The sequence below is a fragment of the Salvelinus fontinalis genome, chromosome 13 (genome assembly GCF_029448725.1).
Source record: "Salvelinus fontinalis isolate EN_2023a chromosome 13, ASM2944872v1, whole genome shotgun sequence".
In the NCBI taxonomy this organism is placed as follows: Eukaryota; Metazoa; Chordata; class Actinopteri; order Salmoniformes; family Salmonidae; genus Salvelinus; species Salvelinus fontinalis.
The window spans coordinates 36,592,869-36,610,680 of NC_074677.1; the positions used below are offsets into that span (position 1 = coordinate 36,592,869).

General features: G+C 42.7%; 1 protein-coding gene across 1 annotated transcript; it reads left to right on the plus strand.

The window, feature by feature from the left end:
- The first annotated feature begins 11,236 nt into the window (after positions 1-11,236).
- LOC129867795 (cyclic nucleotide-gated cation channel-like) lies at positions 11,237-16,316 on the plus strand. The gene is made up of 6 exons (XM_055941296.1): positions 11,237-11,355; positions 11,611-11,730; positions 11,958-12,134; positions 12,438-12,545; positions 12,711-12,817; positions 12,996-16,316. The coding sequence occupies exons 1-6, from the start codon at positions 11,249-11,251 to the stop codon at positions 14,480-14,482; spliced, it is 2,106 nt and encodes a 701-aa protein (XP_055797271.1). The 5' UTR covers positions 11,237-11,248; the 3' UTR covers positions 14,483-16,316.
- The last annotated feature ends 1,496 nt before the right edge of the window (positions 16,317-17,812 follow it).

Sequence of the window (17,812 nt, forward strand, 5' to 3'; positions counted from 1 at the left end):
CCTTCACCCATCCTGCTCTGCCTACAGTCAGTCTATTGGAAGTCCTGTTGCCTTAGACATGTTGACAAGCAGTGCCTATGCTTTCCACAAGTGAAGAAAGGAGGAGACCCCAGGGGAAGAAAGAAGAACCACTTCAAAAACCTGACACAATTAGAGGACGTGACATGTTGACGAAGCAAGGAAGAGGTATGAAATGTGTTGGCTTGGTGCTCCTTCAGTAATGCATGCTCCTGCAGTTCCATCTTCTCCGCAATGGAAACAATAGCTGGAAAGGAGCTCTGGTTGTCTTTGAAATGGCCATAAGAATTTTACTGGAGTGATTGGATGCAAGCAGGGTATAGAAACAAGCTGGTGAGTGACCACCTCCCTAAAAACATTTATCTTTTAGCGAAACGGCACTGTACTATGTGTTTATACTATGTGTTTATAGCATTCATTGTTATTTTTGTTATTTTGGTCTGTGTTCTTATGTAGCATGTGGCACTTTCCCATTGCCATAGGAAATTACATATGGCCAACAGACACTTGTTGCCTGCATTTATCACTATGTTAATGTAGCAACTTAGTCACAGTCATGAGACACACATGATACACTGGGCATATAGACAGTCACTACCTTCGCTGCCTCAAGTGATGAAACGCACCTGTTGTCAGCTATGATGTGGAGAGCTTGGTCCTGTGGGAGCAGTTAGATTGGCTCACTGAGCAGAGTACTGTGCCTCAGGCTGACTGTTTCCCCTAATGATCCACCAATTAGTAAAACATTGGAAACAGTTGTCTAAACACCATCATCATTTGTCTGCTTCAACTTCCATGAGCCAGTCATGGCCCTAACACCACCCTTCTCAATACTTTCAGTGCTTCCACGTGTCAGAACGTAATGACAATTTAGAGGTAGGTCAGTGGCATAGCACAGTTTCACAAGGCCCCCATAAGTTCCGAGCAAAGGCCAGAGAGAAAAATGTGCAGTTGTATAGCTAATCTTATTCTAATTTACAAATTTTGCCATGAGGCTGAGAGAAAATGTTGCTATTTTAGAGCTCAGGATTCTTGAAAGACGGGGCCATCTCACTTAAAAGAAATATATATATTAACAAAAAAGTTAAATATATATTTTGATAGACTAAGTATCAGCTATCACAGCATGTAAAGGAGCAACCTATTTATTTTTATTTTATTCATAAAATGCTCACTAACTGGATTTGTCAACTCTGTCAGACACTATAAAAATACATTTAATTTTTTGAATTATTGTCCAATAGGTGTTTGAAGGCCTTGATTGTTTAATTCCAACATTATATTATTCAAATATGTCATACAAATCTCCAAACTTATATATACAGTGCCTTCGGAAAGTGTTCAGACCCCTTGACGTTTTCCAAATTTTGTTAGGTTACAGCTTTATTCTAAAGTTGATTAAAAAAAAAATTTTGCTCTTCAATCTACACACAATACCCCATTATGGAAAAGCAAAAGCAGGTTTTCTGAAATTTTTGCTAATTTCTACCCCAAATTATTAAAATATCACATTTACATAACTATTCAGACCCTTTACTCAGTACTTTGTTGAAGCACCTTTGGCAGCAATTACAGCCTCGAGTCTTCTTGGGTATGACGCTACAAGCTTGGCACACCTGTATTTGGAGAGTTTCTCCCATTGTTCTGTGCAGATCCTCTCAAGCTCTGTCTCAGTGTGGTAGGTTTGTAAATCTTTGTTTAGTGAAATTCTACCAGATCAGACAGATAGTTATGCCACTGCAATCTGTAATTAGTGAAACAGTAAAGGATTATGTGCTCAATATGGTTTAGGCTACCACATTTCTCTTTCTCAGAAAAAAAGTAGGTTGTGGCTAGGATGTTTACTCAGAAGCCTACAACATAGAGACCATATTTCACACAGTACAGTGGTGTTAGAAGGATCATACATTGTCACCATACCGTATCATTGCTCTCAAACAATGTTTATCCTCATATACCGTCAACATACACCCTTTATAGTAGACTATACATATTTTTCCAACCCCTGACGGGTGAGAGGAGCAGGAGGTAGTATTGGCTGACAACCCTGGTTGCTGTGGATGCCAAAATAGTCACCACGGCGACCACAGCCTGTTTCGGAGGCCCCAGATGAGGGAATGTGGCTGGCAGTCCCAGTCGTCTTCTGTCCCTCTGCTCTATCTGTCACACACTCCCTAAACACTGAAGAGAGAGTTACAGATGTAGGATCTTAATTTGATCAACCTTTTGCAGGACAATGCAGGAAATGTGAAAATTGTAGTGTATTTTAGGTTTTAAAAGGCTTCTGAAGTTTGTCATTTCCATTTCAGACTTTATTTTCCCTTATGAAAAATGTACCAACCCCTACAAAAATGTCCATTAAGTATAATCCGCATAGACTAATAATTAACATTTCCTGTTGCTGAAGGATTATTTTCCTGCTGTAGGAGACTGGCTCAAATTAAGATCCTACATCTGTACCAAACCATGACTATAGCACTTATCTTCCACATACAGTACACCCCTGAAACATGGCCAGGGCCGGATTAAGAAATCCTAGGCCCCGGGGCTTTGTTTTCTTTATATTGGTTCTACAGACAGATCAGTCTTCTCTTTTCAGCAGTAGGCATTTGCTTTCCAAACTAAGTTTATCCTGCGATTCTATTTTTTAATGGCAAAAGGCAAACAGACAGCCGCAACCAACCATAGAAATATAATCCATAGATGGCAGTTCCCAAACAAGTCAGGACTGGCAGCCATTGCTAGTGTATCCATGAGTTTGACACTATAATTTCCAGGGTGAGAGGTTCTGAAGCCCTTCTATGGATTATACACTACCGGTCAAAAGTTTTAGAACACCTACTCATTCAAGGCTTTTTCTTTATTTTTTCTATTTTCTACATGGTAGAACTATGAAATAACACATATGGAAGCATGTAGTAACCAAAAAAGTGTTAAACAAATATATTTTATGATGACTATTTTGGCACTGTCATTTCTCTTTGCTTATTTGAGCTGTTCCTGCCATAATATGGACATATATGGATCTTCTGTATACCCCCCTACCTTGTCACAGGATAACTGATTGACTCAAACACTTTAAGAAGGAAAGAAATTCCACAAATTAACTTTTAAGAAGGCACACCTGTTAATTGAAATGCATTCCAGGTGACTACCTCATGAAGTTGGTTGAGAAAATGCCAAGCGTGTGCAAAGTTGTCATCAAGGCAAAGGGTGGCTACTTGAAGAATCTCAAATATAAAATATATTTTGATTTGTTTAACACTTGTTTGGTTACTACATGATTCCATATGTGTTACTTCATAGTTTTGATGTCTTCACTATTATTCGACAATGTAGAAAATAGTCAAACTTAAGGAAAACCCTTGAATGAGTAGGTGTTCTAAAACTTTTGACCGGTAGTGTATGTCTACGGCGACAACGCAACAAGCTGTATATTTGGTGTCCAAGCTGCCCAAATTGTCGCCTTCCCGACAGTAGTAAACCTGTAACACACAAAATAAAGGAAACACTTTAGTAAATGCGGGATACAACGTTTATGTTATGGTGTGGGGTATATTTTCCTGGCATGATTTAGGTCCACTTGTAGAATCTATGCCAAGGCGCATTGAAGCTGTTCTGGCAGCTCGTGGTGGCCCAACACCATTTTAAGACACTTTATGTTGGTATTTCCTTTATTTGGTTATTACCTGTATGAGCTTGTGATAAAATGTAATCCACAGGTATTTTTTTTATTACTATTGGTCCTCTGTGTCAAAAGATGCTCTCTGGTGTATTTTGAACATTGAGAGTGGGCGCCTGTGGTTGGATAAAAAATAATAAAAACAGTAACGGAATAGTTTTTTGTTGTTGTTTTTTTCTGCCTCTTGCGCCCACTATGGGCTTGGGCCAGCCCCTGACTCATACAATTGACCAGTCACATTTATTTATTATGTAGTTCATTTTTAAATGTTTTATTAACCAAGACAGGGCCCCCCAGTTACCCACGTGGGCCCCTACCTCCTCTCCTCCCCCATCTGAGGATTAGCAGAGCAGCAGCTGACCGCAGCAGGCTGTCTACTGTACACTCATTGAGAGCGGTCTCCTGAATCCTCCTGTGGTTGGCGGTTGCAGTATATATATACACACTGCTCAAAAAAATAAAGGGAACACTTAAACAACACAATGTAACTCCAAGTCAATCACACTTCTGTGAAATCAAACTGTCCACTTAGGAAGCAACACTGATTGACAATATATTTCACATGCTGTTGTGCAAATGGAATAGACAAAAGGTGGAAATTATAGGCAATTAGCAAGACACCCCCCAAAACAGGAGTGATTCTGCAGGTGGTGACCACAGACCACTTCTCAGTTCCTATGCTTCCTGGCTGATGTTTTGGTCACTTTTGAATGCTGGCGGTGCTCTCACTCTAGTGGTAGCATGAGACGGAGTCTACAACCCACACAAGTGGCTCAGGTAGTGCAGTTCATCCAGGATGGCACATCAATGCGAGCTGTGGCAAAAAGGTTTGCTGTGTCTGTCAGCGTAGTGTCCAGAGCATGGAGGCGCTACCAGGAGACAGGCCAGTACATCAGGAGACGTGGAGGAGGCCGTAGGATGGCAACAACCCAGCAGCGGGACTGCTACCTCCGCCTTTGTGCAAGGAGGTGCACTGCCAGAGCCCTGCAAAATGACCTCCAGCAGGCCACAAATGTGCATGAGTCAGCATATGGTCTCACAAGGGGTCTGAGGATCTCATCTCGGCACCTAATGGCAGTCAGGCTACCTCTGGCGAGCACATGGAGGGCTGTGCGGCCCCACAAAGAAATGCCACCACACAACATTACTGACCCACCGCCAAACCGGTCATGCTGGAGGATGTTGCAGGCAGCAGAACGTTCTCCACGGCGTCTCCAGACTCTGTCACGTCTGTCACATGTGCTCAGTGTGAACCTGCTTTCATCTGTGAAGAGCACAGGGCGCCAGTGGCGAATTTGCCAATCTTGGTGTTCTCTGGCAAATGCCAAATGTCCTGCACGGTGCTGGGCTGTAAGCACAACACCCACCTGTGGACGTCGGGCCCTCATACCACCCTCATGGAGTCTGTTTCTGACCGTTTGAGCAGACACGTGCACATTTGTGGCCTGCTGGAGGTCATTTTGCAGGGCTCTGGCAGTGCACCTCCTTGCACAAAGGCGGAGGTAGCGGTCCTGCTGCTGGGTTGTTGCCCTCCTACGGCCTCTTCCACGTCTCCTGATGTACTGGCCTGTCTCCTGGTAGCGCCTCCATGCTCTGGACACTACGCTGACAGACACAGCAAACCTTTTTGCCACAGTTCGCATTGATGTGCCATCCTGGATGAGCTGCACTACCTGAGCCACTTGTGTGGGTTGTAGACTCCGTCTCATGCTACCACTAGAGTGAGAGCACCGCCAGCATTCAAAAGTGACCAAAACATCAGCCAGGAAGCATAGGAACTGAGAAGTGGTCTGTGGTCACCACCTGCAGAATCACTCCTGTTTTGGGGGGTGTCTTGCTAATTGCCTATAATTTCCACCTTTTGTCTATTCCATTTGCACAACATCATGTGAAATTTATTGTCAATCAGTGTTGCTTCCTAAGTGGACAGTTTGATTTCACAGAAGTGTGATTGACTTGGAGTTACATTGTGTTGTTTAAGTGTTCCCTTTATTTTTTTGAGCAGTGTATATATATATACACTGTGTAAACTGTATAATATATGCTGAGTGTACAAAACATTAAGAACTCTGTCCATGACGTAGACTGACCAGGTGAATCCAGGTGAAAGCTATGATCCCTTATATATGTAACTTGTTAAATCCACTTCAATCAGTGTAGATGAACGGGAGGAGACAGGTTAAAGAAGGATTTTTAAGCCTTGAGAAAATTGAGACATTGATTTGTGTATGTGTGTCATTCATAGGGTGAATGGGCAAGACAAAATATTTAAGTGTCTTTGAACGGGGTATGATAGTAGGTGCCAGGCGACCTGGTTTGAGTGTGTCAAGAACAGCAACGCTGCTTTGTTTTTCAACTCAACAGTTTCCCGTGTGTATCAAGAATGGTCCACCACCCAAAGGACATCCAGGCTACTTGACAACTGTAGGAAGCACTGGAGTCAACATGGGCCAGCATCCCCGTGGAACGCTTTCAAAACCTTGTAGAGTCCATGCTCAGTGTATACTGTTTATACTGATTTAATGTTTTGTACATTGAGTGTATGCTGTTTATACTGCTTTAATGTTTTGTACATTGAGTGTACAAAACATTAAGGTCAAACTGATAGCGTTTTAACTACTTTGCAGATATGAATCAAAACAGACAATCAGTCAAAAATCAGACAATCAGTCAAAAATATCAAATTCCCAGTTTATGCTACAAAACTAACTTTAAAGGAGGTTTTAAAAATAGGTTATATTTGACTTAACATTCCAGGCTTTGTTGGCAGAATAGATGGATGCAGTTCAATGCATGATTAATATAATTCACCAATGCATTTCTTGGTAGTCCAAAAAATATTGCTATCACGTAAATCACAGCTGGCCTGGTACATTGTTTGCTGCCTCCATTCGGTATGCACTGTTTCAGTTTAAATGACTAAATATTTCTGACAAAAACGGACGACTGCAACTGAGGCTAGGAATGTCAATACAATCAAACTAGCAAGGGAAATGATCACAAGTCAGTTATAACGTGGCTAATAGGCTAGCGCATCTATTTATGTAGATAGCTAAAAACACAGAGCCTAACGTTAGCTAGATAGCGAGTTGCTAGGAGGATGTCATGTCATTGGAGGAGTTAGTGACTGACTGACTTTTCCCTCATATTGTTTTTCGGTGGCTACACAGCCAGATATGCAGGTGTCATTTGGTTAGCTAGCAAGAAATGTGAATCGCTTTGCTAGCTAGCTAGCTAGCTAGCTATGCTGAACTTGAACGACTGTTATCCAGTTAGCATATCTCTTGCGTTCGCAAATTCACTCTGGCTATCTACTATGATTTCAGAGCACCCTCGCCTGAATGTGCTAGAGCGCAGAATAACTGATGAAATTACGAACACGCAACACCCGCTGAATATGACAGGTGTCAGTAAACGTCAGCAAAAAAAGTATGTTAGTCACGAACGCGCTAGAGAGCATGTAAACAGCCTAACCAGCTCTGCTAGGGCGAGTAAACTGGTCAGAGTGAGGTGTGTTCTTATCTGTGTCTGGAGGTAGCTAGCTAGCAAGCGATCCAACTTTAGCCAGTTAGCTTGGGTGCTTGGTTGGGACAAGCATGCATTGGCAGGCAAGCTGCAGAAGGACGAGCAGGCTACTTACGGCCAAGTAGCTGAAAAAGTTTGAGAGGGTTTATCTAATGCTCCTTCGTTAGATTTTAGCTCAGCTTACTCTGGCTAGCTTTAGATGGTGATCTTGTTGATGTATAGGGAAATACAGCCTACCTTTTCATGGTTGTGTGATCAATAGGACTGTAAAGTTCCCAAATGTAAGAAGACTCCCGAGGTATTTACATATTTGCAGAAATCCATTCAGGTGTATTTTTTGGCTTTTGCCAAATGCATTCTAATGATCTAAAGACGCGCTGGTGCTACTGCTTGTAAACACACACAGTCCAATTCAAATGAATGATGGCAGGCTCGTGTGACAAATGGCTTGTTTGCATAAAGGCCTATTGTAACTCTGATTGGCTAAGGTCTGCATAGACTCTGGTCCTGGATGAGACATATTTTTTTTGTTCGATTTTATTTACTGCAGTGTCTATTAATTGTCGAAACGCACTGCCACTTTCCCACTGTATATTGCTATAGCATTTTCACAAATGCCTTAGTATATGTAATTCCCAACCATTTTAAGAATTTTTGAAAACTTGAAAATGACCATATCAAAGTGCTCGCTTGTCAGAAATTGTCAAAAAAAATAGTCATATTCTTCCTGTGGGTGTATATAATCAGATTTGAATAAGATTTCATGTTGCTAAAATGCTGTCAATTCCACTTTAAGGAAACTTTCTAGTATTGAGTTGCACCCCCCTTCCTTTGCCCTCAGAACAGCCTCAATTTGTCGGGGCATGGACTCTACAAGGTGTCGAAAGCGTTCCACAGGCAGGCTGGCCCGTGTTTACTCCAAATGCTTCCCACAGTTGTGTCAAGTTGTTTGGATGTCCTTTGGGTGGTAGACCATTCTTGATAAATACGGGAAACTGTTGAGCGTGAAAAATCCTGCAGTGTTGCAGTTCTTGACACAAACCTGTGTGCCTCGCACCTACTACCATACCCCGTTCAAAGGCACTTAAATATTTTGTCTTGGCCCTTCCCCCTCTGAATGGCACAATCCATGTCTCAATTGTCTCAAGGCTTAAAAGTCCTTCTTTAACTGTCACGTCCTGACCATAGAAAGCCTGTATTTTCTATGGTAGAGTAGGTCAGGGTGTGACTAGAGGTTTTAGTCTAGTTTATTATTTCTATGTGGGGTTCTAGGTTTATTTTCTATGTTGGGGTTTGGGTAGGATTCCCAATTAGAGACAGCTGGTAATCGTTGTCTCTAATTGGGGATCATACTTAAGTGGCATTTTTCCACCTGTGGGTTATGGGATATTGTTTGAATGTATGTGTTTTGAGTTAGTGCACATAGCATCTCTATAGTCACGGTTCGTTGTAAGTTTATTGTTTATTTGTTTTTGTTGTTGCTTAGTTTCACTTTCATTAAAATCATGTGGAACTCAACATACGCTGCGCCTTGGTCCGACCATTATTACAACGAACGTGACATGAACCTGTCTCCTCACCATCATCTACACTGATTGAAGTGGATTTAACAAGTGACATCAATAAGGCATCATAGCTTTCATCTAGATTCACCTGGTCAGTCTATGTCATGGAAATGTTTTCCTTAATGTTTTGTACAGTCGTGGCCAAAGGTTTTGATAATGACACAAATATTAATTTTCACAAAGTCTGCTGCCTAAATTTGTATGATGGCAATTTGCATATACTCCAGAATGTTATGAAGAGTGATCAGATGAATTGCAATTAATTGCAAAGTCCCTCTTTGCCATGCAAATTAACTGAATCCCCCAAAAACATTTCCACTGCATTTCAGCCCTGCCACAAAAGGACCAGTTGACGTCATCTCAGTGATTCTCTCATTAACATAGGTGTGAGTGTTGACGAGTACAAGGCTGGAGATCACTCTGCCATGCTGATTGAGTTCGAATAACAGACTGGAAGCTTCAAAAGGAGGGTGGTGCTTGGAACCATTGTTCTTCCTCTGTCATCCATGGTTACCTGCAAGGAAACACGTGCCGTTATCATTGCTTTGCACAAAAAGGGCTTCACAGGCAAGGATATTGCTGCCAGTAAGATTGCACCTAAATCAACCATTTATCGGATAATCAAGAACTTCAAGGAGAGTGGTTCAATTGTTGTGAAGAAGGCTTCATGGCGCCCAAGAAAGTCCAGCAAGCGCCAGGACCGTCTCCTAAAATTGATTCAGCTGCGGGATCGCGGCACCACCAGTACAGAGCTTGCTCAGGAATGGCAGCAGGCAGGTGTGAGTGCATCTGCACACACAGTGAGACAAAGACTTTTGGAGGATGGCCTGGTGTCAAGAAAGGCAGCAAAGAAGCCACTTCTCTCCAGGGAAACCTCAGGCACAGACTAATATTCTGCAAAAGGTACAGGGATTGGATTGCTGAAGACTGGGGTAAAGTCATATTCTCTGATGAACCCCCTTTCTGATTGTTTGGTGCATCTGGAAAAAAGCTTGTCCGGAGAAGACAAGGTGAGCGCTACCATCAGTCCTGTGTCATGCAAACAGTAAAGCATCCTGAGACAATTCATGTATAGGGTTGCTTCTCAGCCAAGGGAGTGGGCTTACTCACAATTTTGAATAAAGAATGGTACCAACACATCCTCCGAGAGCAACTTCTCCCAACCATACAGGAACAGTTTGGTGACAAACAATGCCTTTTCCAGCATGATGGAGCACCTTGCCATAAGGCAAAAGTGATAACTAAGTGGCTCAGGGAACAAAACATCGATATTTTTGGTCCATGGCCAGGAAACTCCCCAGACCTCAATCCCATTGAGAACTTGTGGTCAATCCTCAAGAGGCGGGTGGACAAACAAACAACCCACAATTCTGACAAACTCCATGCATTGATTATGCAAGAATGGGCTGCCATCAGTTAGGATGTGGCCCAGAAGTTAATTGACAGCATGCCAGGGTGGATTGCAGAGGTCTCGAAAAAGAAGGGTCAACACTGCAAATATTGACTCTTTGCATCAACTTCATGTAATTGTCAATAAAAGCCTTTGTGAAATGCTTGTAATTATACTTCAGTATTCCATAGTAACATCTGACAAAAATATCTAAAGACACTGAGGCAGCAGACTTTGTGAAAATTAATATTTGTGTCATTCTCAAAACTTTTGTCCACAACTGTACTCAGTGTATGATTTTATTAAAAACATTTTTCCTCCTCTTGGGCCCCCCAAGGGGCTGGGCCCAGGGGCTTCAGCCCCGGTAAGCCCCTGCATTAATCCGGCCCTGACCATGGCAAAACACCAGCCACATTTAATGATTATATGACTAAATACCATGGTGCCATGCAGATGTGTCACGACTTCCACCGAAGGTGGTTCCTCTCCCTGTTCGGGTGGTGCTCGGCGGTCGTTGTCGCTAGCCTACTAGCTGCCACCGATCCATTTTTACTTTTCGTTTGTGTCTGTCTGTATTGTTTACAACTGTGTCTGGTTAGCTGATTTCGGTGGGTATATTTACCTCCGCTGCCTGCTAGTCTTTGTGCGGGATTGTTTTCTGTGGTTACGTTATTTAGGGGTGCGTGTCTGCACCATGGGGTTTCTTTTCTCACGGCAGTTGTGCCGTTAGGTATTGAGTTTAGGAGTAGAGGTTTCTCCCCCGTGTGTATGCGCTTTATTTCCCTGTGTGTGTGGCAACCTCGTTTGGGCGTGTTTCAGTCCCATGTTGTAGTTGTGTTTTGGACTGCTCATTAAACTATTTTGCCACTGGGAATTCCTCGCTCTCCTGCTCCTGATTCCTGCACCTCCCTCCGTTAGGAGGCACGTAACAAGATGTTAGTTACATACTGTATGAAAAGCTCATAATTATGGTCAAGTAGTGGTCAGTTTTTGGGCGTATCAAATCAGATGGAATGGAAAGACTCTTACTGTTTCTCTGTATGAATTGAAAGCTCATTTCAGCTGAAGATGACAGGCCAGGTGGCCGACAGAGACTTGTCCCCCCATCGTCTCTCAGTGAAGACCACTGTGGAGGAGGAGCCAGAGAGGGAGAGAGCTGAGAGTACTCTCAGCAGGTGGGTTATACAGAGAGGCCTGCATAGGGTTCTAGTTCTAGAATTATATTTCTTTGCTGCATGCATCCTTTATGCTTATATACAACTCTTCCTGTTTTACACAATGTACCACCATGTACAGTATTTGACCCTGCCTCCCTTTTTCAACTGCTAATCAGAGACTCAAATGGTCATTGTTTGTGCATCCAAATGTATACCTACCCCTGCTCAAGAGTGCATCTTTTCTGCGTCTGCCTCTGTCTTCTCTTCTCCTAGAGTGCCATCAGAATGTGATCATGATAATGATGACACATCCTCAGAGCTGGCACGGGTGGCCGCTCTCGATGGTGGAAACAACTCAAGGAACTCTTTTCAAGGACGGGGAGCTCTGTCTAGGTGAATTCTGGTACCTCAGCAATGGTAGTTTCCAAAGCTCACAACTGATAGATAGTGTGATGTTGAAATTGCCTCACCCATATGCTAATCTGTCCCAATTTACTCTGCTTAATACAGTTATTTTATACAAACTCTGCTACGCTTTACCGGTATCTCTGAATAGCTGTCTCTCCCTTCCCTCTCTCTCGCTCTCTTTCTCTCTCTCTCTCTTTCTCTCTCTCGCTCAGATTAGTGAATTTGGTGGTGATTCTGAGGGAGTGGGCACACAGGAGCCTTGTAGAGGAGGAGGAGCGGCCAGACTCTTTCTTGGAACGCTTCCGTGGCCCTGAGCTCAGGACTGCCCCTAGTCGCATCAGCAATACGCAGCCTGATGCCAATGGCAACAATACCAAAGGGAGATTTAGGTATGTCTGTCTCTGTGATGATTCTCTAAATATGCTATAAACTGTTCTGAATTACAATGTAACATGTATCTACTTCAGTTTAATAAAAATCCATCGTCTGGTTTACTACCTTAAATGGACCCCATTTGATACAGTCTACAGCCTCATCATAATAATGTAGTCATTATTAAAGCTGATATATATTCAGTGGTTAGTCTTTCAGACACATGGCCCTTGAAGATCAGATCCACCCATGTCTACCTGCAGAAACAAAAAAGGCTGTGTAACCTGATTTGACATGAACCATTCTCTTTCATTTCTCAGGAAAAAATGGGGTGTGTTCGTTGTGTCCCCATCAGACGACATGTACTACCGTTGGCTGTTTGTTATTGCTATAGCTGTGCTATACAACTGGATCCTCATTGTGGCTAGGTAGTTGAGAACACAGGCATTTTCTGTTTGGTCCTACAGTCCACACATAGCACAACACCAGAGGGGATGTTAATTCATCAGTAAAATGAAACAATATAATGTTGGACTGATAGATGGAAGTTTGATGCTGGAGTTAAGTATTCTCTTTTTCTCTTCTTTGTGTAGGGCATGCTTTGACAAACTGCAGACAAGCAATTACATCTGCTGGTTGGTGCTGGACTACCTTTCAGACGCTTTGTACATCTTGGACACATGTGTCCGACTCCGCACAGGTACATCACCATCATATACACCCTTAAACCAGGTCCTAGCTTGAGACTAAACACACTTTTGTTACATTATGTATAGCTGTATTTATTATTTACTGATCCAAACAAAGAGATGTGAGAGATGATTGATAACCTGGGTAGATATTTTCGTGCTAATGGCAACACCTTCTTTATACCACAGGGTTTCTGGAGCAGGGTCTGCTGGTGAAGGACCTCTCCAAGCTGAGAGACAGCTACGTCCGCACATTTCAGTTCAAGCTGGATGTCGTGTCCATCCTACCCACTGATCTGGCCTACATATCCACAGGAATCCACACCCCAGAGCTCAGATTCAATCGCCTGCTGCGCTTCCCACGCATGTTTGAGTTCTTTGACCGCACTGAGACACGCACAAACTACCCCAACATCTTCCGCATCTGCAACTTGGTGCTCTACATCCTGGTCATCATCCACTGGAACGCCTGCATCTACTTTGCTATTTCCAAATCTCTAGGGTTTGGCTCTGATACCTGGGTGTACCCCAACATCTCCAACCCTGAGTATGGCTCCCTAACCCGGGGCTATGTCTACTGCCTGTACTGGTCCACCCTCACCCTCACCACTATTGGAGAGATGCCTGCACCTGTACGGGATGAGGAGTATCTTTTTGTGGTCTTTGACTTCCTAGTTGGGGTGCTGATCTTTGCCACGATTGTGGGTAATGTTGGCTCCATGATTTCCAACATGAATGCCACACGTGCAGAGTTTCAGGCCCGTATTGATGCCATCAAACACTACATGCACTTCCGCCGGGTCAGCAAGGAGCTGGAAGCACGCGTCATTAAGTGGTTTGACTACCTCTGGACTAATAAGAAAGCAGTGGATGAGCAGGAGGTATTGAAGAACTTGCCTAACAAATTGCGGGCTGAGATCGCCATCAATGTGCACCTGGAGACCCTGAAGAAAGTGCGTATCTTTCAGGACTGTGAGGCTGGATTGTTGGTGGAGCTGGTGCTGAAACTCCGGCCACAGGTCTATAGCCCAGGGGACTACATCTGCCGCAAAGGGGACATAGGGAAGGAGATGTACATCATCAAAGAGGGGAAGCTGGCAGTGGTGGCAAATGACGGGGTCACACAGTACGCCCTCCTCACCGCCGGCAGCTGCTTTGGGGAGATAAGTATCCTCAACATCCAGGGAAGCAAAATGGGAAACCGCAGGACGGCCAATATCCGCAGCATCGGCTATTCTGACCTCTTCTGCCTCTCTAAGGACGACCTGATGGAAGCAGTGACCGAGTACCCTGATGCTAAGAAGGTGCTGGAGGAGAGGGGGAAGGAGATCCTTATGAAGGAGGGCCTCCTGGATGAGAATGCAGAGGCTGGCAGACTGGGTGGAGAGGACACTGAGGAGAAGGTGGAGAGGCTGGAGTCCTCTCTGGACACCCTGCAGACGCGCTTCGCCCGCCTGCTCAGCGAGTACACGGCCACACAGCAGCGGCTGAAGCGGCGCATCACCAACCTGGAGCGCCAGCTGTGCCACACAGGCTGCGGGATCCTCTCAGACGCAGACCTTTCTGACGAAGACTCAGCATCTGAGGCTGAGGCAGACACTCTGGCTGCTGCCAATACCGTTGAGCAGGGTGACCATGGAAATGATGAGCCGACTGAATCCACTGTTCAAACTTGAAAGCTGCCTGAGACCATGGCTTTAGGCCTAGCACTTTCTAAGCACTTTCAAACTCACAAGGGTATGCACAAATGTACAATAAATGTCCTTCCTAATAAGAAAATAATTTTCATATTAACTTTATGACTGTTGCATTAAGAGTACAGTGTCTTCAGAAAGTATTCACACCCCTTGACTTGTTCCATATTTTGTTTTGTTACAGCCTGAATATTACATTTAGATTTTGTGTCACTGGCCTACACACAACACCCCATAATGACAAACTGGAATAGGTTTTTTTCAATTTTTACAAATCAATTAAAAATGAAAAGCTGAAATGTCTTGAGTCAGTAAGTATTCATCCCCTTTGTTATGGCAAGCCTAAATAGGTTCAGGAGTAAAAATGTGCATGGACTCACTATGAATGTTCTTGAGTCGTCTAGTTATAGTTCTGATTTAAATTGGCTTGAAAATCTATGGCAAGACGGATGTCTTGCAATAATAAACAACCAACTTCACAGAGCTTGAAGAATTTTTTTAATTCAGGTGTGCAAACCTCTTCGAGACTTACCCAGAAAGACTCACAGCTGTAATTGCAGCCAAAGGTGTGAATACTTAAATAAATGAGATATTTATGTATTTCATTTTCAATAAATTTGCAAAATATTCTAAAAACATGTTTTCACTTTGTCATTATGTGGTATTGTGTGGTATTATGTGGTATTGTGTAGATCATTAAGAGAAAAAATCTATTTAATCAATTTTGAATTCAGGCTGTAACACAACAAAATGTGGAATAAGTCAATGGGTATGAACACTTTCTGAAGGCTCTGTATGTAACAAACATAACTGTGAATATCAAGTATTTTCTTTGAGTTCAATGCCAAGATAAGATGTAGAGTTCTTTAAGCAGAATAATAATAAGAATAATATAGGGTAGAGCAATGAGTTGCAGGCGTATACACACAAGTCACATGCAGTCATTTTCCACATCCTTAACCCCGAAGGTAGGTTACATGAGAACAGATAAGCAGCACGGAGGGTAAGACTCAGATCCTGGAGAGTGCCCTCAACCAACCTCATATAACTCTTACCTAATGATGAAGTGGGCCAACAACAGAGCAATCAGCAGCCCCTAGAACAGTATCTGTTGGATTTCATGGTCTTGGAGATTTGTTGTATACCCTGAAAACATTTGGTATTTTGACACAATTTGATTACCATACTGTGGCCTGTAATGTGTTTAGTAATCATGAAAATATTGTCTTTACAGCTAATAGTTGTATGACCAACCAAGTCTTTGAACACAGTTAACTAATTCATGGCATATGTGTTCTAATGTGAATTAAAATGTTTGCAGCCCAACAGGGCTTACTCTAAGGTTACTCATAACCCACTGGACACAATCTGGTTGAATCAACGTTGTTTCAACATAATTTGTCAACGTATTGTGCCGTTGAATCTATGTTTGAAACATCTGGATTTGCAAAAAGTCATCAACCAGTACTGTTTTCATATAAATTCAACCAGCATTGCAAACATCGAAATTATGGTAAAACTTAAACTTAAATACAATGACTTAACCTGACTAACAGGTTGTTACATCAATCTAATTTCAACATAATCAGCAAAACTATCTATACGTTGAAATTGTGTTGAATATTCCTCGCAGAATGGTTAAAAATCTCACGTAGAATCTACATGGAAATTGCAACTAAATTAATTTAATGTGGTGTTGTAAATACGTTTGAACATGCAACACCAGATCCAGGTCACATTTTCATTTTCATTTAGATGTTGACATTTTTGCATATTCTTACTATTTAATCAATGTCTGTTTTTCATCCTATATTCAATTGGGTGGTTGAAATTATGTTGAATTTCATATTTGATTAAAAAAAATGTTTTTACCTTGTTTCAAGTTGATAATAAAATGGTATGTTTGATTCAACGTCATTGTTTCAATGTCATGTCATCAACCTAAATAAAGAGATACCTATATTTAAATAAAATCTGAAGCCCAAGTCCAACAAGTCCTGCCTAAACAGTGACTCATACTGGTGTATGAGGGGTAATGTAATACACTGAGAGTGAGTATTGGTCAGAAGTCAGTGATATAGGGAAACTGGTTGACAATTACATTGGTAGAAGTTTTTATGCTTTTTTTGGGGGATCGAAGGATGCAGAGTGGGCACACAGAAGCAGTTGTTTACGTTCCTGAATTTGATGTGCAGATATGTAGAAGACTAACAAATGAACTGTCAGTATACTCAGTTGAACTGTTGGCGAAAATAGTTGCCCTCCAGTGACTGGAGGACGTACAACCTGTTAGAATTATAGTATGCTCAGATTCTCTGTCTGTATTAAATATTTTATCATTTGGTTAATATAATAGCAGTGACCTACTATTGGAGGTATTAATGTTATTATGGAGAATTGATAGACTGGGTGTAGTAGTGAGATTCTGCTGGATCAAAATCACATGCGCTGAATACAACAGGTGTAGACCTTACAGTGAAATGCTGACTTACAAGCCCTTAACCAACAATGCAGTTTTAAGAAAAATACCTAAAAAAAGAAAATAAATAAAAGTAACAAATAAAGAACAGCAGTAAAATAACAATAGCGTGGCTATATACAGGGGGTACCGGTACAGCGTCAATGTGCAGGGTCACCGGTTAGTTGAGGTAATTGAGGTAATATGTACATGTAGGTAGAGCTATTAAAGTGACTATGCATGGATAATAAAAGAGAGTAGCAGCACCGTAAAGGAGGGGGGGAATGCAAATAGTCTGGGTAGCCATTTGATTAGATGTTCAGGAGTCTTTATGGCTTGGGGGTAGAAGCTGCTGAGAAGCCTTTTGAACCTACACTTGGCGCTCCGGTACCGCTTGCCGTGCGGTAGCAGAGACAACAGTCTATGACTAGGGTGGTTGGAGTCTTTGACACTTTCTAGGGCCTTCCTCTGACACCGCCTGGTAAAGAGGTCCTGGATGGCAGGAAGCTTGGCCCCAGTGATGTACTAGTCAGTACGCACGACCCTCTGTAGTGCCTTGCGGTCGGAGGCTGAGCAGTTGCCAAACCAGGTAGTGATGCAACCTGTCAGGATGCTCTCGATGGTGCAGCTGTAGAACCTTTTGAGGATCTGAGGACCCATGCCAAATCTTTTCAGTCTCCTGAGGGGGAATATATTTTGTTGTGCCCTCTTCACGACTATCTTGGTGTGCATGGACCATGTTAGTTTGTTGGTGATGTGGACGCCAAGGAACTTGAAGCTCTCAACCTGCTCCACTAAAACCCTGTCGATGAGAATGGGGGCGTGCTCGGTCCTCCTTTTCCTGTAGTCCACAA

Coding starts and splice junctions, on each gene's coding strand:
- LOC129867795 (XM_055941296.1), top strand. CDS start 11,249: ATGACAGGCCAGGTGGCCGACAGAGACTTGTCCCCCCATCGTCTCTCA. Junction 11,731..11,957: donor GGACGGGGAGCTCTGTCTAG/GTGAATTCTGGT, acceptor TCTCTCGCTCAG/ATTAGTGAATTTGGTGGTGA. Junction 12,135..12,437: donor AATACCAAAGGGAGATTTAG/GTATGTCTGTCT, acceptor TTCATTTCTCAG/GAAAAAATGGGGTGTGTTCG.